General features: G+C 48.6%; 1 protein-coding gene across 1 annotated transcript in view; it reads right to left on the bottom strand.

Annotated features, from left to right (window-relative positions):
• Positions 1-348: 348 nt before the first annotated feature.
• Positions 349-24,878, bottom strand: part of DBF4B (DBF4 zinc finger B) — a 33,474-nt gene continuing 8,944 nt past the window's right edge. Inside the window, 13 exon segments of the mRNA XM_045045305.1 lie at positions 349-1,655; positions 1,658-1,770; positions 1,772-2,440; positions 3,246-3,370; positions 3,497-3,605; positions 6,371-6,487; positions 9,022-9,067; positions 10,514-10,547; positions 12,211-12,287; positions 14,576-14,663; positions 15,431-15,481; positions 16,099-16,284; positions 19,495-19,649. Coding sequence (XP_044901240.1) covers positions 1,558-1,655; positions 1,658-1,770; positions 1,772-2,440; positions 3,246-3,370; positions 3,497-3,605; positions 6,371-6,487; positions 9,022-9,067; positions 10,514-10,547; positions 12,211-12,287; positions 14,576-14,663; positions 15,431-15,481; positions 16,099-16,284; positions 19,495-19,649 — 1,868 coding nt within the window. The 3' untranslated portion in view covers positions 349-1,557.

The raw sequence follows: 24,878 nt of genomic DNA, 5'->3' as shown, positions 1-24,878 counted from the left end.
CAAGGAGAAGCAATGCCTGTGGAGTCTGAGTCAAGGTCATCTGCGGAGGAGTGGAAGGGGTTTGAATAGTCCCCACGCCAAGGAGCCACTGAGGGCAGCACCCATCTGTCCAGCCTCAGGTCTCCTGGGGCCCCCTTTAGCAGCAGAGCCAAATGAGTGACCAGAGACTGGATAGATGCCACCTGACCTCCCCTCGGCCCTCAGGGGCTGTGACATACGCTCTCCCACTTGCAGGGGGCTCCTATCTGGCCATCCACTTACTCTGTCCACATCTGCTGGGCTTGAGTCCTGCTTTGGGTCACTGGAGGGCACATCAAGGCCTGACACACTGCATTCCAGCCCTATCCCTTTGCTATTTGTTATTAACAAATTTATTTACAGTTCCTGAACCAAGATTAATTGTGAAATTTAACAGGAATGGCATAAAAAGGCCAAACATGACCTCTATGAGGGTTGTACACACAGTTGCTCTATTTCCAAACTAACAACTCAGGTCCTCACCCACAGCGAGGCCCCCCTTTCTTCCTCCAAAATGAGACACAGAATAGCACCAGGCTTCTTGTAGCTTCAACATTTAAAGAAACAAACACACAGACGCAGAGAAGGGTGAGAAGAACCACAGCACAAAATGTAAAAAAAAAAAAAAAAAAAGTGGCCAAAGAATCAATAGCAAACCCATCTCGTCTCCAGATTAATGGCTTGGCTGAAAGAAATGGGGGGAGGTCCTTGGGGAAGGAGGGAGAGAAGAGGGTGATGCAGAAGTTGGCAGGTGAATCCCGACCCTGGAACAGCAGAAATGGCAGAGGGCAGCCAGGGAAGAGCAGAGGGGTCCCCAGAGGGGGCTCTGGCCATATCCTGGGCTCAGGAGAAAGGTCATTTCAGCGCCAGGCTCCCACTAAATGCAAGGGGGCGAGGGAGCTCTGGAGGTGCTGCAGCCCAGCCCCTCCTCTGCTTCGTATGTTCCTGAGGATCTGTGTGCATGAGCGTGGGGGGCTGGGGGAGGGGACAAACAGGCATTTCAGAAAGCAGGAGAGCCACATGCTCCTGGGAAAGGAGGCTGGGGTGGGGGTGGGGAACACCAAAACTCGGCTCTGCAAGAGGCAAGTGCCTTCAGAGGGACAGGAAGCCAGGCCAGGGCTCCTGCCGTTCTAGATCCTTTGTGGTCCCTCCCTATGCCAACCTTGCCTCTGCCTCCTGGTGTGGGCAGCTGGCAGGGATGAGCAAGCCCATCAGATTGCTGCCTGGTCAGGGAGCTGGCTGGAGGAAGGGGTAGAGGGCAGCCCCCAGCCCAGACTCTCTTGGTCCTAACCTAAGACTCAGTGAGTGGGAGGACTGGCTCTGTCAAGCCTACAGAGCTTGGCCATGACAACTGCTGTTCTCTTGGACTTCAAAGGCCAGGCCAGCGGCTCTTCTGGCTCTGGTGGGGAGGCCCTGAGGTGCTGTCCTCCTTGTGCTTGGTCTGGCCCCTGCTGGCTGTGCAGCACTCAGCAGAGTATAACTTCTGTGTATCTGGCCCTCAAGTAGAGAGCTACTGCATGCCCCAGGAGACTCATGGTATCAGTTCTCTGCTGGCACTGGGCTAGGGCTGAGACAGGGAGGCTGGGAGGCCCAGAACCATTGGGAGCAGCTGGCTCCCCCGCTGGCTGAGAGCAGGGGACAGAGGTAGACGGGCTCTCTGCGGGTCTTCCTGAAGGCTGCACGTCAGCTGCTGAGTGCAGGTGGGCTGACAGCTGGCCTGGAGCCACAGGGCAGTTAGGGAGCTGGTCAGCCAGGGCCAGGGGCGGCACACTCAGAATCCTCAGATCCCAGGGGGCTGTCCTCCCCTGGCCAAGGGGGCTGTGTGGCCCAGCACTCCGCTGGCCCATCTGTGGGGAGGGGGAGGCAGGTCTGTGGGTGGCACCAGGGGAGGAGAGGGGCCAGAGGCCTGTGCTCACAATCAGGAGGGGGAAGGAAGAGGGGGTGCCCGCCACTGGCTGTCCTGGCGCCACAAGGGCTGGTGGCTCTTGGAACAAAGAATGAGGCCTGTGGCCGGGAGACCCCTGACCTCTTTTCAGGATTGCCACCGGGGAGCCGTATCTTCCGCTTGTGGCCAAAAAGTGCGACATCCGAGCCAGAGAGTTCTGTAGAACCAGAGCTTGTCAAGAGGCTCTGGTGTGCAGGGCTCCTGGACACTGGTGTCTCTGGGGGGTCTGCAATGACATCAACTGACCCTCCCAGCTCCTGGCAGCTTGCTACTGGTCCCAGCATCTCACCAGCCCCCACAGGTTCATCGGTTGCCTTCATGCTGCCCACCGTCCCATCCTGCTCTGGAGTGCCTGGGGCCTGATGCTCGTCTTCCTCTTTCATCCTGGGAGATGCTGCCCTGGGATGGCAGGGCTGGCTAGGAGGCGGAGTCTCAGGACACAGCAGGTCACGATCTGAACACGGGGAGCCTGGCTGCCTGTGGGACAGAAACATTGGGCCTCAGGGCTCAACTCCAGAGCAGGTGGCAAGTTGGGATCTTTCCGGGTCAGGGCTGAGGGCAGGGTGTGGGTGGGGCATGCATGGCACTACCCTTCTCAGTTTTGGCATGAAGAGAGCAGCCTACTCTGGGGCTCTGTGAGAGGCTTGCTCTCGGGCTGCCCCTGCAGTAGTGGCCAGTGCTGTCTGCGTCTCTTTTGGCTCTGTGGCCTGTGGTCAGGGCTGGCCAGAGGAACAGGTTAGAGGCTGTTCCATTTAATAATTCCACAGCAGAGGCTGTGCCCTTTGGTGGCTGGAGAATGCAGCACAGAGCCTGGCTCTCCAAGCTGAGCCTGGGGAGGTGAAGACTTGGGTCAAGAGGAAAGAAGCCACAGCAAGCTGGTGGCAGCAGAGAAAGCTGGGCTGGAGATCCCCCTGCAATCCTTTCTGGGGGTAACTTACAGAGAGGCTGAAAGATACTGCATCTTACCTGTCTGGGAGGAACCCAGGAATCCCCCTTGCTACTTTTAGAAGGCCACACAGGGACATCAGTAGGCACATGCCAGGAGCAGCCACTGCTGAGCTGCCCTCCCTACCCACACAACCAAGGCGATGGCTATGCATCAGGATGGGAGCCATGTGCTGATCTGGCCCAGTCCCCATCAGCTGAAGCCACAAATGGAGGGCTTCCAACCGCCACCAATCCCTGGTCCTGTTTGGCTCCTTCCCCTCTGGAGTGGGCAGCAGCAGGACGGTGAGGACACGGCAGTGCCCACCATGCCAGCAGGGCCGCTCAGGGTGCTCACCTGGGGAGGCTGGCCTGCGAGAGGGTGTCAGCAAAGCTGTGGCCGAGCTGGGCAATGACCCGATCGACTTCTGCATACGGGTGGGCTTCTAGGGCAAAGCCCCGGTGCTGGGCGCTCTGGAGATGCTGCCCGGGGTGAGAGGGGCACAGGGCATTAGTCAAGGCCAGGGTGAGATGCGAGTGGGGTGGAGGCGGGTAGGAAAAGTGCGGTCAGAGCAGCCTGGGAGCAGCTGCTTGGCAGGGAGGGCTCACCGCGTGGAGCTCTTCAAAGGCCTCTTGACAGCACTCACAGAAGCCCTTCCTTCTCCTGGGTGGGGTGCGGGTGGCCAATCGCCGGCTTGGCTCTCGGTCCTTGGGTTCTCTGGGGGAAAGCATTGGGTGGGGGTGGGGGAAAGCAGTCACTGTTGGGGCCCTTGGAGGGAAGGACCAGAACAGTCAGGCAGACCTGCCTACACTTTGCACCTCCCATCCAGGCAACGAGGAAGGCGAGACCTCTCAGAGGGGACCCTGTCCGGTCCCTGCCCACGCATCTCAAACCATAGGTGAGGGCGTGTGCCAGGGGCAGCAAAAAGGCCTCCTAGGGCAGTTCCAGCCTGACACTCAAACTCACGCTCATCTGACCTGTAGAATCAAAGGGCCTCAGTGGTAGTGAGGGCACCATACTGCCCCCAACCTCCTCTACCCCGAATGTCCCCTTCCCCTGCTTCAGGTGGCTTCCTCCCTCACGCTGGCTTGTTCCTTGCACGGATGCCACCTTCGTTGAGGACTTTCCAATCTCTTTCTCAAATGTGTCTTCTCATCTGAATTTCAGGCCCATCTTTCTAATGGCTGCTTGGCTGTATAAGCAAGCTCAACCAAGTCCAAAACAGCCCTCTGAGGACTTTCTAAGCATGATGCAAAATGTAGGAAACATGGGAAAAAGCTGATAAATTCAACTACATGCAATCTAAAAAAAATGTATGCATGGCAGAAAATGTAAATAAAAGATAAATCACAAACTGGGGGAGGGGGAGGTGTATTTATAACTAATAGGGCTCATTTCCCTAATACATGAAGGGCTCTTTACAAATCAATAAGAAAAGTGATCAATAACCGAAAAGAAAAATGGGCAAAAGATATAAAGAAGGTTCATATGAAAAGAGTCAAACGATCAAACATATGAACCTACTTAACCTCATTCATAATGAGAAAAATGAAAATGAAAATTACACTAAGATACAGTTTTTAAACTATCAGACTGGCAGAGGTCAGGACATCGGACAGCTCACTGTACCAGCCAAGGCAAGAGGGGAGATGGGCTCAGGGCCAGGGCGTGAGAGCACACACTGGCATCACCCCCACGAAGAGCAATTTGGCTGCATTTATCAACATTATAAATGCAGGTACCCTTTGCCCCAGCACCTCCGCTTTTAGGAATTTATTCTACAAATTCACTCTGCGTAAGACTATTCACTATAGCATTATTTATAATAGCAAAAGCCTGGAAATAATCTAAGCATCCATCAGTAAGAGATTGGTTAAATAAAATACTGTAAGACCACACAATGGAAGACACTGAAGCCACTGAAGAGAATGAGGATGCTTTCTAGGGACCAATAGGAAATTAATCTAGTGTACATCAGTGGGGGGGCGTCTGGGTGGCTCAGTTGGTTGAGCCTCCGACTTCAGCTCAGGTCATGATCTCACGGTTCTTGAAGTTCAAGTCCCACATTGGGCTCACTGCTATCAGCGCAGCAGAGTTGGTTTCAGATCCTCTGTCCCCCCGACTCTCTCAAAAATAAATAAATCATTGGGGTGCCTGGGTGGCTCAGTCGGTTAAGCGTCAGACTTCAGGTTAGGTCATGATCTTGTGCTCCGTGAGTTCGAGCCCTGCATTGGGCTCTGTGCTGACAGCTCAGGGCCTGAGGTCTGCTACAGATTGTCTCCCTCTCTCTCGGTACCTCCCCCACTTATGCTCTGTCTCTCTCTCTGTCTTGAAAATGAATAAATGTTACAAAATATATATTAAAAAAAATAAATTAAAAAAAAATAAATCATTAAAAAATGAGGATGCTTTCTAGGGACCAAGAGGAAATTAATCTAGAGTACATCAGTGGGGGGCGCCTGGGTGGCTCAGTTGGTTAAGCATCCAACTTTGGCTCAAGTCATGATCTCATGGTTTGTGAGTTCGAGCTCCATGTCGGGGTCTGTGCTGACAACTCAGAGCATGGAGCCTGTTTCAGATTCTGTGTCTCCCTCTCTCTCTGCCCTTTCCCCACTCACGATCTGTCTCTGTCTCAAAAATAAATAAACATTAAAAAAAAAAAAAAAAGAATACATCAGGTGGAAAAAGCTAGAAACAGCCCAATGTTATGCTACTCTTTATATAAGAGAAAGGATACATAAACTACGTCTGGACACAGACCCACACACTGGAGATTAGAGGGCAGGTGTGGAATACAGACTTTTCATTTTAAACCCTCTGTAACTGCTGAATTTGGAACTAAAATACAATAATTTAAAAATGAAAAATATTAAACATTTCCTCCCACAGATTTTCTCCAGCTCGCCCCTTCTGCCCCCGCCCCTGGGCCACTCTCTCCCTGTAGTCCTCCCTGCTGCACTCTGCTCAGTGAAGGTTCACATTCTCACACATCTGCGGAGGAAGAACACCCACAGCCTATGAACCACTCTGGGCCACACAATGCGGTAGGTCCCCAGATTCCTTGCCCCTTAGTTATTCCTGATGTTTAGCCCCAAAGGCCTCCAGCTCTGATGTGCATAAAAATCACCTGGGAGCTCACAGGAATGCAGTTTTGGGGGATTCATCATCAGAGACTGTGATTCTGTAGGTGTGGAGTATGAGAACCTGCCTTTTTAATGGGACCCCAGGGGACTCTGATAAAGATGGTCTGTAGACCTTTTAGAAACCAGTCTACTGCCCTCTGGACACAAGTCAAATTCTTCAGTAGGGACGGAAAGCACCAAGTAAAACGGATGAAGACTCCTAGGGTCTGGGCTAAGTTCCCAGAATAGACTTTGCCTAAGGAGCGAACACATGGCCATTCCCAAATCAGACCAGCAGGCTCTGGAGGGGAAGGACCTTGCCTGCAACCAGCCCTTGGTACTCAGACCAGAAAGACCCACCTGGTATGATGCGAGCTGCCCAGGGTCATCGGGGCTTCAAAAGGGCTTGCATCTTTGGGTCCCAGAAAAGAAATTTCAGGAAAGGATTTAAACTGATGGTGGAAAGGACGAAACTTCCTGAAACACAGAAAACTTCCATTTTGACTACAGTGGGGGCAAGGACAGGATGAGGAAAGCGGCCAGTCCCAACCCCCTAGAATTCCAATCCTGATAAAACGGCCACTCCCCTGCACAGGGTTTTCGGTTCTAGAACCAAACCCTCACCAGCCTTCCTGGTTAGATGAATATTTATGCTCTCCCGGTCTACTCATCAAAACACAGTTTACCTCGCTGCCTCATCTGAGCTAACGGGAACAAATGGTTCTTAGCCCATTTTTACAGAAGAGGAAATGGAGCCCAAAAGGTTCTGTGACTTGCCCAAGGGCTCACGACTGGTGAGTAGTCAAGACCAGGCAACAGGGCATGTCTCCCAACTAGTGATCTATCTACTTTGCTTCCTGACCCTGAACCACCTTTAAGGGGGCACCTGGCTGGCTCAGTCAGTGGCGCATGTGACTCTTGATCTTGGGGTTGGGAGTTTGAGCCCCACATTGGGTGTGGAGATTATTTAAAAATAAAGTATTTAAAAAATAAATAAAACAATCCATGTTTGAGGACTCTAGCCTGACAGACCGAAATGGAGGAAGGTTTAAACCAGAACAGTTATTTTCCTATTCCAAGAAGAGGAACATTTTTGCTCTGGGCTGCTCCTTTGTACCACCCGAGTGGAGATATTCTGAATGGGAAAGAGAAGCACAGTGAAGGTTCTGGGTGGTCAGATCTATACTGAGTTGTTTTAGTGGTTTGCCTAAAGTTGCTCATGTTCCAGAAACTTTCAGAACCAGATCTGGGGATCTGTGGATACTCAGCAAAGCCTGCTCATAGAACTTCCAGGCTTGGAAACCATGTTTGGTTGAAACAGTGGGCACTCCAGGAGAGAGTGCAGGCCATGGGTTCCCCGGGCGGGGCATGGTGGGAGCCCTGTGGCCCACAGGGTCTTCTTGGATCCTTAAGAAGAAGGAGGTACACTTCACCACCCCAGTACCCCTCTTTCTTCCTCCTCAATGTTTTGTTTCTGCTTAGAAGGTTGCAAAGTTGAGGTGGGTGAAGCTACAAGCCTTCAGAAGAGCGCATAAACAGAACCACAAGAAACCTCATCTCCACTCCTGCCTGTGATGCCAGGGGCACACAAACATGTGGACACCACTCCAGTTAAGTGACGTCGCCTGTGCCACGTGCAGTGAGACGCTGAGGCACTGGTGGTGTCTCTTATGCTGCTGTGTATGAGTCATCGCTACTTGTATTTAACTGGTAGTGAAGGGGCTGAGTTTGGGAAGTACCCCCCCTGCCACTGGAACTGAAGGAGAGAGCACCTCATTACCTTTCTGTGTTCCCTCCGCTAATTTTTGGGTCACCAAAGCCAATTCTGTACTGTGGTCAGGTACTGAGAAGGAAATCTAGGTCCAGCTGGAGGGTAGGCAGGCATGCCAGGCTCCCAGCACCGGGTCTTTTAGCTGCCCTGCCTGAGGCTTAGGGACCCAGAAAGCTCTGGTCCTGGGAGTCTCTGCTAGGTTCACATGAGCTTTTTCTTTAAAAATAAAAAAAACAAAAAAATCTTTAGGGGCACCTGGGTGGCTCAGTTGGGTAAGTGTCCGACTTCGACTCAGGTCATGATCCTATGGTTCGTGGGTTTGAGGCTCAAATTGGGCTTTGTGCTGACAGCTCAGAGCTTAGAGCCTGCTTTGGATTCTGTGTCTCCCTCTCCCTAAGAAAAACCTCTGAGATAATCATAGATTCGCAGGTTTTTGATCTAGTGCTTATCGAAGAGTCAGTAATAACCAAGGTGACTAACAGCTCATAGATTATAACCAATGCGACCCTCCTGCTCTAGGTAAGAAGGGGCCATACTGGTGGACATTTAGGGCTGAGTGAAAAGGACACCAGGCAGGACATCTGGATTCTGGCCTTGGGCTAAGATTCATTGGCAAAATGGCCGTATACAAGTCCCTTAATTTCTCTGACCTTGATTTCCCCACTAGGAAAAGGGTAGAGTCTCCTCATGCCAGTCTTTCTCCTCATGAGAGAGCAGGTGTCAGAAAAGGGTTTTGCACAGCCAACCAGAAAGGCTTCCGGTACAGGGTGGTTTGAAAAGGGAGTCTCCAACACCACCCCAAGAGCCCTGGCTTTGGCCACGAGGACCATACTGGCACTGTCCTGGGCCAGCAACAATTCGGTATTAAGCATCAGTGTATGCCCACAGGGAAACGAGGAGCAGTAATGAGCCTGGATGGGACGTCATGTGCTCATAAAAGCAGAGCATTAGAAAGAGGTAATTCACACACAGGGTCACTAACCTCTGACTCATGACCAAGAGGAGTGCCACCTGTGCAATGCCACCTTCAGAGGCTCCTCCTGGTCTGTGGGAGACTTCTCCATGACAGGGGGAGAAAGCGGTTTCTGGGGAAGACGAAGGTGCAGGGCTGAGGGGCTCCATGACCCCCCCGTCAGCTTGGGGTCCCTGAGCACCTCTCCTCTGTGCGGGCCTGGTGGGTCTGAGGGGAGGGAAAGGGGAGAGGCCCCCCCACCCCCCCCCGCCAACCACCACCACTTGCCTGCTCTCATCTTCAATTTTGAGGAATGGTGCCTTCAGTCTGGCCACTGGAAAGAAAAAGCACACACGTCAGCCATCTGTGGGCTCCGATGCAGGGCCCACACCACACACACACAGGAAACGCTAGAGAGGTAAGGCTCTGCCAAGGTTTAAGAGTTGCTCAGAGCGGGAGCCTACGCCACCCCGAGGCACACCTTTCCATTTGGCTGAGGCAGGACACCCATTCCCATCTCCTCCGGCCTCTACCCTGGGAGAGAGAATTCCCCCACTGGGAGAGGCCGCAGGGTGCCCCAAGCCCCAAAGCAGGGTACAGGACCCTCCCGTGTGTGGATTCTGGAGGCTGTGAGCCGCAGGTCAGAAACCTGGCTGGGGGGCAGAACCCAGCCCCAGCTGGTTTCTGCTTAAAGCCCTGGGTCCTTCCCTGACCTTTCCTCTTGGGAGTCTCAGAATCCTGAGGGGCCCGAGAACACTCCCAGGCAGAACACTCCCGGAGGATCCTGGGTTTTCTGGGGGAAAGCAGGGAGGAAGAGAGCTAAAGAGTGTTTAGGGATCACAGCAGAGGGCAGTAAAAAAAATGTATCAAGGGTGAAATCTCGTTCCTGAATGAACAGGGCAAAGGGGTGCTGGGAAGACAAATTTGCTCAGTTAATCAGGAGATTCATCCTCTACTAGCTAATTATTCACACAGTTTCTAAAACCTCTTAGGTATTAAGAACCACCTCTACTTCCCACAGTGACCAAAGCCCTGTCAGAGATAACAGCCCCAGACCCCATCCAGAGGCTGGCGCCTCCCAGCTCGCAGACCCACTCCAGGCTCCACCAGCGCCCAAGCAAAAAGCAGCCTCACTCCTCACATGGCAGCAGCTCCCATTAATTACTTTTTGGGGGCGATTTCTTGTCTTTCTAATTAACTCAGACAGTGATTAAAATCAATTCCCCCACAGATTTCCTTGAATTTTGAACATGAGAGGTGCCAAGTGACTTTTCTTAGCTCCTGCTTGTGCACGAATAAATGCCACTTAAAGAGCATCTTTGGGAGAAACATCCAGGGGGAGAAACTCTCTTGCGGTCCAAGAGGGGCTGGGAGCCGGGCTGTCAATCTGCCTGTTTGTCAATTTCAGGGAGTTTGGCATTTGGGAAAGTGGTAGGCAGCTGTCAAACTGCCCACCCCAAACTGCTCTTGAATCAGAAGGAAAAGGAAGCCGAACTTCAGTTAATGCCCAGAACAGGCAGGGGATGTAGGAGCCAGAGCGGCCGCGTGGGGTCCTGGCGCCAAGGAAAAGCCCCGGCTGGGCAGCCCTGGACTTGCTCATGGGTACCCCTCTCTTGCCCTCCTGTCTGCAAAGCTCAGGCCCTGGAAACACAACAGGGCAACACAACCTGGACTTGCTTCCTGCCGCAGAAAAGTGAGCAGATGCTGCCACAGAGGGAGCCGTGGGGAAGCGTTTAGGAGGGAGGGACTGCAATTAGATGAGGAAAGCTACCACACTGACCTTTCCGCGTTCTTGACTCTGCTGGACGCGTTCCCTAAATGGAAAGGGAAAATAGGTTAAGGATGCGAGGGAGCTAGAGGGTCGAGGAAGAGGGCCCGGTGAATCGAGTCGCTGTGAGTCTGCCCCACTTTGCTTCCTGCTATGGGCTGGGCCCTGAGCGGAGCCAACTTGACAGGACGGCTCCCTCTGCCTCCCCAGGGACATGAGGAGCGGTGAGTGCGGTGTGTGCATCTCAGTGGCAGCTGAGTTTGTGGAGGAAATGCAGGACAGTGAAGAGCAAGAGCCACAGAAGCCCCAGGCCTGGGCACCAAGTGGAGCTGTGCCACCCAGGGTGTGACAAGCACCTCCCTACCTGGCCGATGTGGCACAAATGCAAAGAAAGTAGGTAATAGACTGATGCAGAGCAGGTGCTCACTAAATGGCAGCTTGCATTTCCTAGGCACTGCTGGCATCCCAGATCAGCTTACAGGACAAGTGTAAAGAGACTGCCTCTTGCCTTCCTGTGCCCTGTCTTGTGTATTAGGACTCTCTTGGTCAAGACCAACGTTTAGGCCAAGGTCAAACTAATATTACAAACTAAATGGAAAAATGTAAGAAATCAGGTAGAATTGGGGTGGGGGCGGGCAGGAGAGATCTAGTGGGTCCATGACTGTCTGTGCCTCTGGGCCCAGTGAGATTAGGATTCTCTTCTAGGCCACACCTCCAGGGCAAACATGACCCAAAGCAGCTTCCGTATTTCCTCAAACATCAGCAGACTGCACCCAGAACTCACTCTGGAAGATCCCTAAGTATCTACAAAATAGATTATTAAGTGAACAAAGCAAAGTAAAAATACTGTGCATTTGCACAAAGTGGGGGGGGGGGGGGGGGGACTTTGACATATCTGTTTGTACATGCACGGATCCTGGAAGAAAACCTGAAAACCGTTTGCACTGTTTATCTCAGGGAGGGAGCCTGGTGGCTGGGGAAGAGAAGTCGCAGGGGAGAAAGACTCATTGCATAACCTTTTGAATTGTGAACAATGAAAATCTGTTTAATAGCAGCAGCAAAACCCCGAAGACTCCCAGACCAGAGGGTGTGGAGCGAGGGGAGCTGAGGCAGAGGTTCCATCTGGTATGGCTGTGGTCTGCTACCACTGTTGGTCCTATTCCTGGGTGCCAGGCCCTGCAAGGCTTAATCCTTCCTCAGATTTAGGCTGGATGAAGACACCATGACTTTAAAAATCAGCCTGGGTTTTGGTGTGTGGTACACACAGTTCCAACTCCAGCAAAGGAAGGAAAAGCCAAATAAGAATTTGGAAGGTGACGGCTATTTCAAACCACAACATCCCCTGCCCCCACCCATGCAATCTGCAGGCTCATCCCTGGCCAAGAGCTGTCCCCGGAACAGCAGCCTGGCCAGCAGGCCATGATCATTTATGTTTTATCTAGGCCAGGACTACCCACAGGCAGTCCCCGGCCTAGGCCACGGTGAATGCCTCAGTATACCACGGGAGATCTGTAGGTAACACAGGGAAGAGGGAACAGGGCAATGGGAGGCTGTGGATATCAGGGGTGTGCTGAGAGGCTACACTTCTTGTACATGATACAGGATGGCCAAGAACACACGGCTGCACGGGGTACTGATTTACCAAAGTTGTCACAGACTTCACTGTTTACAAACCATCTATTTCCTTTCAGTTCAGCAGGATGACTTACCTCTGGCTTCTTCTTTGGCCCCTGTTTCTTCACACGCAAGGCGTCAAGAGACAGCTGTTGCACGTGCATCATCATTTCTGTGGAAGAAACAGAGGGCTGTGGCCAGACTGCCACTCCTCATCTCCCCAGCGTGGCCCCTTCCTGGGGCCAGGGGCTATACTTTTCACTGGCTTGGCCCACTGGATCACACCAGCCTTGCCTGCCACCTTCTGGCTATGTGTCACCTCTGCACCTGCTGATAATAAAAGAAAGGGCTGGGTCCTCTATCCTGGGAAAAGTACCTAAGCTGGCCCCACTCTGTTTTGTAGTACTGAACACAACTCTTGAACAGGAGGTGCCTTATGGCTCACAAGGGCTTTAATGTACCACTGAAGAGCTGCTTCCGTTGGGGGGAGATCAGTCATGTGACTTACTCAGATGTAGCTGTATATGGCAGACCCAGCAGGAGCTTCCCTAACACATTGGAAGGCAGGAAATTAGACCACGTCAGAAATGGCTGATTTTCTAGTGACAATGGAGCCCCCCACATCCCAGACCAGGACCTTCCTGAGCAGTTTTCTATTGCTCTGGCAGATCTTGGGCTGGATGAGGTTCAGCCCCTACAATGGATTAGAGAAAACCCTAGACTCAAGGTGGAGCTGGGTGTGAGAGTCAGTCACTGCCAGCCGATTCTTTTTTTTTGTTAAGTTTATTTATTTGGGGGCACCTGGGTGGCTCAGTTGGTTAAGCATCCGACTCTTGTTTTCAGCTCAGGTCATGATCTCATGGTTCATGGGTTTGAGCCCCGCTTCGGGCTCTGTGCTGACAACATAGAGCCTGCTTGGGATTCTCTCTCTCCCAATCTCTCCTTGCCCCTCCCCCACTCGTGCTATCTCAAAATAAATAAAAACTTAAAAAATAAAAAATAAAGTTTATTTATTGACACAGAGAGAGTCTGCACATGTTGTGTGTGCCAGCAAGCATGAGCAGGGGAGGTGGGGGAGAGGGAGAGGGAGGGAGAGGGATAGAGAGGGTGAGAGAGAGGGAGAGAGAGAGAGAGAGAGAGAGAGAGTGATATGATCCCAAGCAGGCTCTGTGCTGTCAGCGCAGAGCCCAACGTGCGGTGCTCGATCTCAGGAACCATGAGATGATGACCTGGGATGAGTTGCTTAACCAACTGAGCCACTCAAGTTGCCCCTAGGATAGCTATTCTAATGTAAATTTATTACAGCCTGCAAACAGGTGGTTACAGCGAGGAAACCCTACATAAATATGAAAAAAGTTTCTTTTTTTTTTTTTAATTTTTTTTTAACGTTTATTTATTTTTGAGACAGAGAGAGACAGAGCATGAACGGGAGAGGGTCAGAGAGAGAGGGAGACACAGAATCTGAAACAGGCTCCAGGCTCTGAGCTGTCAGCACAGAGCCCGACGCGGGGCTTGAACTCACAGACCGCGAAATCATGACCTGAGCCGAAGTCGGCTGCTTAACCGACTGAGCCACCCAGGCGCCCCATGAAAAAAGTTTAAGATTTTATTTTAAAAAAATGTTTTTAGTTAAAATTTTGTATAAAAATAATTTTAAGAAATTAGAGGTTATACCAAATGTGGGCCTCGAACTCACACCCCCAAGATCAAAGAGTTGCATGCCCTACCCACCGAGCCAGAGAGGCTCCCCGAAAGCACATGAAATTTAGTCAGGTCAAACTAGGTTGGAATGTGGGCCACACCCCTCACTTCTTTTTTATATGACTATTTTTTTTTTTTAACGTTTATTTATTTTTTTGAGACAGAGACAGAGCATGAACGGGGGAGGGGCAGAGAGAGAGGGAGACACAGAATCCGAAACAGGCTCCAGGCTCCGAGCTGTTGGCACAGCCTGACGCGGGGCTCGAACTCGCAGACTGTGAGATCATGACCTGAGCCTAAGTCGGACACACAACCGACTGAGCCACCCAGGCGCCCCACACACCCCTCGCTTCTGATGAAACTATGGGTAATTTATTTAACATCTAAGGCTCAATTACCTCATCTGTACAATAGACAAATGACTGCAGTGGGGATTGACTTGAGCTCATTCCTAGCACAGGGCCACAGCTGGTAAGTGGTTGTGGCTACCAGGAGGGTTTCCGGTTTGTGAAAAGGGTCATCACACCAGCTTGAGGAGAGCTGTAGGGCGTTCCACAAAGCAGCACCGTCCTAGGTGCTAGGACCGAGCACCTGCTAGGACTACTGCTGGTCTCCACACCCCCCACCGCTGGGGGGCCACATGATGAGTGGGTACATTCGGCTTTCGGCTAGCTCATACTGGCTGACATCCCTCTAAAAGCGGATGTTCCCAGTCAGTCACCAACACCCCTCTGCAGAAGCCCTGGGCAGAAACGGTACCGTCCACATGCAGGATCCTCACTCCCCAGGAGCGGGCACTGGTCAGGAGACTGCTGCTGCTCCTGCCACCTCCTCCACTGTTGCTCCCCTGGGAAGACAAAGCAGTCAGGCAGGAGCAAGAGACTCCCCAAGGCCTGAGTGGCTCTGAGGCACCCCGTGAAGAGACGTTATGGGAGAGTCTACCCCAGTCCCCTGAAAGACCTTCTCCTCCACAAGCGCTGGCCACAGCGGGAGGTGGGGGCTGCTGCTCCAGGCACTTGTGACCAGGAAGCAGCACAGGCTTCCCAGAGAGCTGTCAGGAGGGCCTCTTGGAGAAAAGTTCTCACAATAAATACTGGCGACCGACCGTCACCATCATCAAGCAGGAAGCTGTGCTGGCCTCAGGCCGTTCCTGCCCTGCTGCCCCAGGACGGCACACGGCCTTCCCCCGCCACAGCCTGCGCCCCCTTCTCGATGCCACTTTACCCACTGTGCTCCCGAGATCACCTGAACTCCTCCCCCCGCTGCTTCACTTTCATGGCTCTGGGTCCCACAAAAGGGACAAACTGCTAAAAGATGCACAAAGTCCGGCTTATGTGCAGCGCGGCATCCCCTCCAAGGTGCTCGTGCCAGGCTCTGGTGTTGGAAGGATTAGGGAGTCAAATCTGGGCTCTACCACCGCCACCCTGGGCGACCCTGGACAAATCACTGAACTTCTCTGAGCTCTACTTCCTCATTTGTAAGAAGAAAAGAAGCACGGTACGTCTCACAGGTTGTGCGTTCTGTGTCAGTACTTCAGAAGCCCCTCCTAAGAAAGGCTAGAGATCCTCCCCTGTGCCAGAGACGTCCACCTGCAGCCCGCCCGCCTCCGCTCACCTGGTTTCTGATGGCTTTCTGCAGTAGCTCCTTCCCTCTGCTCAAAGGCACCTGACAGGAAGAGAAGGGCAATGAGGTATGCTGTGCAGCCCACCTGTGCACAAACAGATGTTCACACAGGTGCTGGTGAGGGCTTGGGAGTCATGTGTCTTGGAAAGCTGGGAGCATTGACAGCTGAGGAGCAGCAGAAACAGAAGCCTAGAGAACCTTTTGGAGGTAAAGGTAAAGCCACACACAGTCCCGGGTCACCCACAGGTAGCTGCAGCTTGGACCCAGGTGGAGAAGCGCATTCTGAATTTACCCAAGGCCAAAGTGTCACCAGTACTCTCAGACCTCTCTTCACGAGTCTCCACACCCCCAGCAGACAGGTCTGGGCCAATTTCAACACGCCCTCTCTGGTTTACAGAGGACCTTCCTATTGTTTTTGACCCTCTGACTCTGAAGTCCCTTAAAAAGTGAAACGTATCACAGAAGGGACAGCGTGGGGATAACCAGTTGCGAAGGTTTTTAGATCTAGAGCTATGATAAAATATTTTCAGTCTCTGAATTCAAATGAGAGGTTAAATTAATCCAGATGGAACTAGAGCCAGAGACCGCCCACAACGGCTCACCGAGGCCTATTTCCGTTGCTCAGAAAACACACCTTTCCTACCTGACGAGGTTCTTACCGAGTCTGTGGGTTTCTGTGGAGGCCGGGGGTGGCCGCACTTCGGATGGGCCGTGGACGGTGTCTGCACCCTGACCTCGCTGGGACTGGGGCAGCCTCTGTGGTCTGTCGCACTGCTCTCTGCCTTCACTTCCCTGCGGCTGGACACGATGTAACTTACTTCTTTGCTCAGAAAACCCTCAATTACCTGAAACCAGATCACAGAGGTGGCTGAAAACCAGAAGGCAGATGTAGAATTATCGATTCTGAGAGGTTGGGGAAGGAAATCTTGGCTGCCAGGAGTTTCAGAATCAATGTCCTTAAATAGACCAAGTGCAGTTTTGTACCGAGCCCTCAAGAAGACATCATCCTGAAACATAATAGGGTTTATATATATAATACAGGTTCTGTCTCCAGAACTGCTGCTCCTGACCCAGCAGCAGAAGGCCACAGGCTCTGTGGTTTGACCAGATTGAGTCTGCACAGAGAAAGAGCACACTGGCGGGGCCCAACAGGATTAAAAGTAGCTGGTTAAGCCATGGCATTCCTGTGAAGATACTCGGGGGCATCCAGACACCGCGCCTGTGATCCTGACCACACTACCAAAAATAGGAACAAAAACATGAAACAAGACAAGAGTTTGGCTGCTACTGAGCTGCACAGGTATCCGCTCATCCTACCTGTAAGCTCCTCGTTGGCACTGAGCGGGTCTGACTCATCTTTGTATCCCAAGGGCCCAACACAGTGCCTGAAGCACAAGGACACTCAACTCATATTTGTGGGGAGAAGAAAAGATGGAAATAAGCAGTGGCGAGGTGGCTAATGCTTAGTGACCCACTCGCCAGGGAAAAATCCCTGCCACGAAGCATGTGCTGATTTCTGGGGGGTCAGAACTCCCACTATGGCTGATTGCAAGCTACTGACATGATGTTACTGAACGTGGAACTGGAAAGAGATGCTAACAACTGGCTCCACCTCCAGCACACCACTAAAAGTCAGGATGAATGATGGCCCTCTCTGAAGGGTGGACTGGATGAGAAACTTAGCACTGAGCTTAAAACAAAACAAAAAAACCAACAACTGTTTAAGTCCCTCAAAAAGCTAAACACGGTCTACCAACGTCTACCACAGCAATTCTGCTTCTAGGAACGCCCCCCAAAGAACTGGAGACAAGGACTTGAACAGATACTTGTACATCCTTGCTCACCACAGCATTATTTATAATAGCCAAAAAATGCAAATAACTCAAGTGACTAACAGATGATAGACAAAATGTGATGTGTACATACAACAAAATATTGCTCAGTCATGACATGAAGTGAAGATACACGCTACAACATGGATGAGCCTGGAAAAGATTACGCTAAGTGAAAGGCGGCAGACACAAAAGAACGACTATCTGTGAGTCCACTGACAGGTCTCTAGAATAGGCAAATTCACAGAGACAGACGGGGGATTGGACAGGGGTTGCAGAAAAGGGAAGTGGGAAGTTCTTGCTTACTGGTTACAGAGTGTCTGTCTGGGGTGATAAAAGTTGTGGAAACAGTGGTTACGGCGGCCCAGCTGCGTGAATGTAATTAATGCTGAAAACTGTACATTTACAAAGGATTAAATGGCACATCTTATGCTGTGTACGTTTTATCACAAAAAGAATCTTTAAAGTTATGGCTTGAATGAGAGTACCTATGTTCTGTAATATGGCAAAAACAAATGGTGGGGGGGGGGGGGGAGGACAATGACTGTCCTATATAAACGCGGCCGATGGTTCGATGGCTGCATGTGGTTCCCACTCCAGTCTGCCTACTCTTCTGCAATGTGACGGCTATTCCTATCAGGAGGCAGAGCCCCCTCTTCCATCGCCTTCAATCAGACTCCTCTGGAACAATACAATGTAATGAAACGTGTTCCAGAGCCTGAGTCTCAAGAGGTCGTGTAGCTTCTCCCTTCACCTTCTTAGAAAGCTACCATGAGACCGCCGTGTCAACAGGCTGGTCTAGCTTACTGTATACACGTATGATGTTACGCGTATATACAACATATGTAAGAAGCCTCTCAAACGACACCTGAGAAGCCATAGAGAGGCAGCCAGCACCAACTCCCAGATGTGTGAGGTCAACTCCATCCTTCCAGCCAAGCTGACCCTCCACCCAAATGCAGCTGTAGGCGGGAGCCTTGATGAAACCAACAGAGAAACCACCCAGCTGCTCTACAGAGTAGTAAGAAATAACTTGTTTTAAGCTCCAGTTCTGGGGTGGTTTTTTCACACAGCACAGGCTAAATGATAGAAGGGACTAAAAGTTCAAAAGGTAATTTGGGGCCAGTTTGGGTGTATAATCAACACTTGGTACATTCCCCATTGCCAAGCTTCTATATTCCTGAGCTTCTGTTCATTTGACAGAAAAGAGCCTCTGCATTCCAAGCTTATTCAAGTCATTTCCCTAGTTGCCCGCCTCTTCGGAGCCGAGCACTATCATCCCATTTTCGAAACTCGAGAGTTCCCCATGTCAACCCCTTACTAAAAGTGCCACGCGGCACACACATGGCTTAAAAATATTTTAAAGGACTCAAATACGGCAAATGCTTCTTATGGGAAGTTTTTCACCAGTGTTATGTAAAAGAGTTAAAATTTAGAAATAATCTCAATGTCCACAGAGTAACCATTAGGTAAATTAATAATCCACTCAAAGAAATATATTCTCGTTACAAATAACATGAGGGACAATAACGATAGCAAAGTGCTAATGCTTTAAGGTTATGGGCAAAACGTTGGTAATCAAAAATGTATTCATGATCACATAGCCACACAGAAAATAAACATAAAAAAAAAAAAAAAAAGAATAGAGACAGAAGTAGAGGAGTGGTTACCCAGGTTGGGTGTATTGAGGAGAAATGGGGAGTGACCGACAACGGGTATGGCTTCTTTTTTGGGGTGATGAAAAGGTTCTAAAATTGTGTATTCACACAGCTTGCATATCTCTGTGAATACACCAAAAACCATTGAGTTGTACATTTTAAATGGGTGAACTGTATGGTATATGGATTACATCTCAAGAAAGCGGTGAAAAAAGGGGCACCTGGGTGCTAAGCCTTCAACTCTTGATTTCAGCTCAAGACATGACCTCACAGTTCGTGAGTTCGAGCCCTGCATTGGGCTCCATGCTGACAGTGGGGAGCCTACTTGGGATTCTCTGTCTCCTTCTCTCTCCACCCTTCCACTGCTCGCTCTCTACCTCTCTCTCTCAAAATAAATAAATAGATATTAAAAAAGAAAAATAATAATAAAATGAAGCTGTGAAAACTAAGAGTCCAGAAGCGAAGATATCAAATACCTAGAAGTCACAGATACAATCCCTCTCCAGCTCCTGCCCGATAACCCACAAAGGCACATGATATCACAAGTCACAAGCAGGTTACATACTCCACCCAGCTGCTGGATGGCCCCCGTCAAAAACTGGAGACTCTTGCCAGCAGGCAGATCCAGATAAAAGGACTTTCCAGAGAAGGGCTGCCTCCCAGCATCTGCAGAGCTCATCCGGCATTTTTCCAGACAACTGGAAACTTCCAGTTGAGCCCCTAGGAAAGAACAAAAGGGAACAAAGTGAGAAGCATGGGCTGAGAGTCACGCAAGCCAAACAACGCTCAACGACAGCCTCTGTGGTGTGCCCCCGCTAGACCCTGGGCACATAAAGATGAACCTGGGACTGGTGTTCATTCCTACCTTCATGAAGCCCAGATGTGAAGGGATCAGAACCCTGGTACGTGGATGGCAGGAAACTAAAATGGTGCAGCCACTTGAGGAAATAGTTTGGCAGCTTCTCAAAATGCTAACCATAAAGTTAACATGCGACCCTGCAATCCCACTCTTAGGCATAAACCCAGGAGAAACGAAACTGTATGTCCAGATAAAAACATGTATAAGAATGTTCATAGTAGCATTATTCATTCAGCCAATAGGAAATAATTCAAGTGTAAATAAAATAATAAGCAAAATGTGGTGTATCCATTCAATGGAATATTATTGGGCCAATAAAAAAACAAAAAACCAAAAAAACAAACAAAAAAAAACCGAGCCACTGACAAATGCTACAACCAGGATGAATCTCATACACACGCTAAGTCAGAAAAGCCAGATAGAAAGACCACATATTATATGATTGCATTTATATGAAATGTTCAGAAAAGGAAAAGATACAGAAATAGAAATTGGATTAGTGGTTGCTTAAGACCGAGGGTGGGAATAACAAGTGACTGAAAATGGGCATGAGGTTCTTTTTGGGGTAATGAAAATATTCTAAAATTAAATTGTATTAGATGTACAACTCTGTAAAGTAACTAAAAATCACTGAAAGCATACAACAAATGAATTTTATAGTGGGTAAGTTACACCTCAGTAAAGCTAAAAAAAAAAAAAAATCCAAAAAACAAAAAACCCAACCCTTCAGTGAATATAATCTTGAGATTTGTGCATTTCTTTGTATATAAAAGAGAAAAACCTATAAATACATATGGGATTCTGATCAATGAAATGCATGCTATATTATTTAGAGAGAAAGGTACTGTCTACAAATCACTTGAAACGTATCAAAAATATAATGGATAGAAATCCATCATGATAGGGGCGGCTGGGTGGCTCAGTTGGTTGAGTATCAGGTTCAGCTCAGGTCATGATCTCATGATCTCATGATCTTGAGACCCACAACAGGTTCGATGCTGTCAGTGCAGAGCCTGCTTTGGATCATCTGCTCCCCTCTCTCTCTCAAAAATAAACATTAAAAGAAATCCATCATGATAAAATAAATATATTAAAATGTCAGTGATAAAATCTAAATGGTGTGTATATGAATGCTCAATGTAAAAGTCTTTAGACTTTGTTGCAGGATTGAAAACTTTCATAAAAAAACCTTAACGCTTGAAGAGATAGGGGTGCCTGGGTGGCTCAGTTGGTTAAGTGTCCGACTCTTGGTTTTGGCTCAGGTCACGATCTCACGATTTCGTGAGTTCCAGCCCTGCATCAGGCTCTGCGCTGATGGTGCACAGCTCACTCAAGATTCTCTCTCTCCCTCTCTCTGCCCTTCCCCCACTCACACTATCTCTGTCTCTCTCAAATAAAACTTAAAAAAAAACCCCAAAACTTGAAGAGATAAAAAGGATTCAAGAGAATGTGACAACCACTGAAGCAAAGAACTTCTAATATACAGATGAGAGTCCCTGAAGACAAAAAATACAACAAAAATCCCAAAATACTAAAATCATAGTTCCCTGAAATAAAAAAATGTTTTGAACTAACAAATTCAAAGAGTTTATCACATAGTTGAAAAGATGGACCCAGAACAGCAAACACCATGATATAGTTAATAAAACTGCTGGATTTTACATGAGGGGTTTGAGGCGCCTGGGTGGCTCAGTCAGTTAAGCATCTGACTCTTGATCTCTGCTCAGGTCAAGATTTCATAGTTCGTGAGTTCGAGCCCCCCATTGGGCTCTGTGCTGATAGTGCAGAGCCTGCTTGGGATTCTCTCTCTCCCTCTCTCTCAAGGTATGTAAATAAACTGAAAAAACTAGGTCATTGACTTGGCCGTTTAGAAAGTAAAAAATAGGGGCGCCTGGGTGGCTCAGTCGGGTAAGCTTCTGACTTCAGCTCAGGTCATGATCTCGCGGTTTGTGAGTTCGAACCTCGCATCAGGGTCTGTGCTGACAGCTTGGAGCCTGGAGCCTACTTCTGATTCTGTGTCTCCCTCTCTCTCTGCCCCTCCCCCGCTTATGCTCTGTCTCTCAAAAATGAATGTAAAAAAAAAAAAATTAGAAAGTAAAAAATAAATAAACGAGGGGTTTGGAACAGATATTTTTATAAATCTCCTAAAACTCCTTGACTCCATAAATTCCTGCATCGCTCCTTGCTACTGCCCAGTCAGACTCATTTGCACCTCCTCAGTATCTTTCTTCTTCTGAGTTCCACATTACTTATTATCTTTCCTCCTAGTATTTTTCAGCTTCATATTCTTGTTTACTCCTTCAGGATGAACCCCTGGACTCCCCATCAGACTGGGAACTATTTAGGGAAGAGATGTTGACTTACATATCAACATTATTCCCCCCAAACCAGAGCCTGCTCTCCCATCCTCAGCTGGCACCTGACCTTCAGGCACTTACCTTCTGGCCCCCTAAATCTCTCCCTGAAAGCCCTAGTTCAGAGACAGAAAATACTGGAAAGTCACCTTGACATTTCACAGAAGAGACCTTGTTGTGAGTCCCTGCTCTGCTTCTTACTAGCTGTGTAAGTCTAGGCAAGTCACAATCTCACTTCGTGTCTTTGAATCTCTATATCTTCACTTCTGAAAGAGTGATAATAATTAGTACCCACCCCCTTTGGACAGTCCATATGCAGTAAATCAAATATTGTAAATTGTGTCACATAATCGTATTGAGGGGATATTTAAATACTTAACAGGCATTGTGATAATATGGATGAATTATATAGAATATGAATCATACCTCAACAAAAAACTATCGTTAAACAATATTTAGGGGTGCCTGGGTGTCTCAGTCAGTTAAGTGTCCGACTTCGGCTTTGGTCATGATTTTGCAATCTGTGGGTTCGAGCCCCTGCGTCAGGCTCTATGCTGACAGCTCAGAGCCTGGAGCCTGCTTTGGATTTTGTGTCTCCCTCTGTCTCTCCCCCTTCCTTGCTCACTCTCTATCTCTCAAAAATAAATAAATGTTAAAAAAAATTTTTTTTTTAATTTGATATTTGTGGGGCACCTGGGTGGCTTTGTTGGTTAAGTGTCCAACTTTGGCTCAGGTCATGATCTCACGGCTCGGGAGTTTGGAGTCCCACCTCAAGCTCTCTGTTGTCATCTCAGAGCCCACTTCGGATCCTCTGTCTCCTTCTCTCTCTGCACCCCTCCTAAACTAGCACACACTCTCTCTCTCAAAAATAAATATTAAAAAAAATAATACAGGGGTGCCTGGGTGGCTCAGTCTGTTAAGCATCCGGCTTTGGCTCAGGTTGTGATCTCACAGTTCGTGGGTTCAAGCCCAATGTCAGACTCTGTGCTGACAGTGAGGAGCCTGGAGCCTGTTTCAGACTCTGTGTCTCCCTCTCTCTCTCTGCCCTTTCCCGGCTTACACTTTGTCTCGCTGTGTCTCGCTCTCTCTCAAAAATAAATACAAAAAAAAAAAAAAGTCCTCCAGAGTAATTTATTGCATTCAGTTGATCATACACAGTGTAAATACAACACTGCATTTTACAGATCACCTTGACTGCTTTGCGTAGATGCCCTTTTTTTCTGAAGTTAATGTGAACTTTCTATTGTTAATTCAATAGTTCATGCTTTTTTGGTAAAAGAATCAGAAAGGCTTTTATTTATTCAACTTTTGTGCTATAATCTGTTGGTCAATATTTTTTACTAAACATTTCTGTGATACGCAATTTTAATTCTGGCAGTGAGTTTGGAAAGTCAGTTTAATTCTTACTGCCTGTGTTTTCTAAAATGACAAATATCTTCTAAATGTCTATTTGTTTTTATTTATTTTTATTTTTATTTTTTTTTTTCAACGTTTATTTATTTTTGGGACAGAGAGAGACAGAGCATGAACGGGGGAGGGGCAGAGAGAGAGGGAGACACAGAATCGGAAACAGGCTCCAGGCTCTGAGCCATCAGCCCAGAGCCTGACGCGGGGCTCGAACTCACGGACCGCGAGATCGTGACCTGGCTGAAGTCGGACGCTTAACCGACTGCGCCACCCAGGCGCCCCTATTTGTTTTTAATATGATTTTATTTATGAAAAAAAAATTTTAATGTTTTTAAATTTATTTTTGTGAGAGGGAGAGACAGATGTGAGCAGGGGAGGGGCAGAGAGAGACAGAAGCACAGAATATGAAGCAGGCTCCAGGCTCTGAGCCTGACACGGGTCTGGAACTCGTGGACTGTGAGATCATGACCTGAGCCAAAGTCAGCTGCTGAACCTACTGAGCCACCCGGGTGCCCCTATTATAATTTTATTTTATTTTATTTTTTTGTTATTTTTTTTCCCTATAATAATTTTAAATAAAACAATCATGTCAATTTTTATTAGGTATATCATTCTTTTAAAATATTTGTTTTGAGCTACAAGAATAGGCATGCTTCAGTAAAGATCATTTATGATCAGAGTAAAAAAATAAATAAATAAATAAACCTCGGTATTTGTATAGTTTCAAGATACTTACTATTATAAAGGTAAAATGGTAACTTATGATTGAAGAAACCTTCCAGACACCACTTTAATCAAATGATCAAGTTAACGTGACCAGTGATGAGCCTTAGCCACTCATGTGCCTTCTGACGCCACATCCTACAAAGGGCACAACATCACTTCTTTGTCAAAAATGCACAACCTAGATCCAACCATAGGGACATAGTGAACAAACTCAAATTGAGGGACATTCTGTCCTTCTGAAGTACCAAAGTCATGAACAACAAACAAAGAAGACCTCCTCCCAAATAGAAGGGAGGCTAAGGAGATATGACAACTCAAAGCAGGGAGTGATTCTGGATTGGATCATAAACCAGAAAAAAAGATGCCAGGAAACAACTAGTAGAATCTGAATAAGATTTATAGATTAACTAATATTTTATCAATATTATAATTTCCTGAGTTTTCAAATTGTACTATGGTTACATAAGATGTAAGTATTTGGAAGAAGCTGGGCTAGGAATATACAGGAACCCCCTGTTTTTGAAATTTCTAAGTCTGAACTTTCTTTAAAGTGAAGAATGAACAGGGAAAAAACCAAACTCTAAATAGATGGGAGTTAAATCT

The sequence above is a fragment of the Felis catus genome, chromosome E1 (genome assembly GCF_018350175.1).
Source record: "Felis catus isolate Fca126 chromosome E1, F.catus_Fca126_mat1.0, whole genome shotgun sequence".
In the NCBI taxonomy this organism is placed as follows: domain Eukaryota; kingdom Metazoa; phylum Chordata; class Mammalia; order Carnivora; family Felidae; genus Felis; species Felis catus.
Note: the sequence above shows the minus strand (reverse complement) of the source record. Positions and strands in the feature narration are given on the sequence as shown.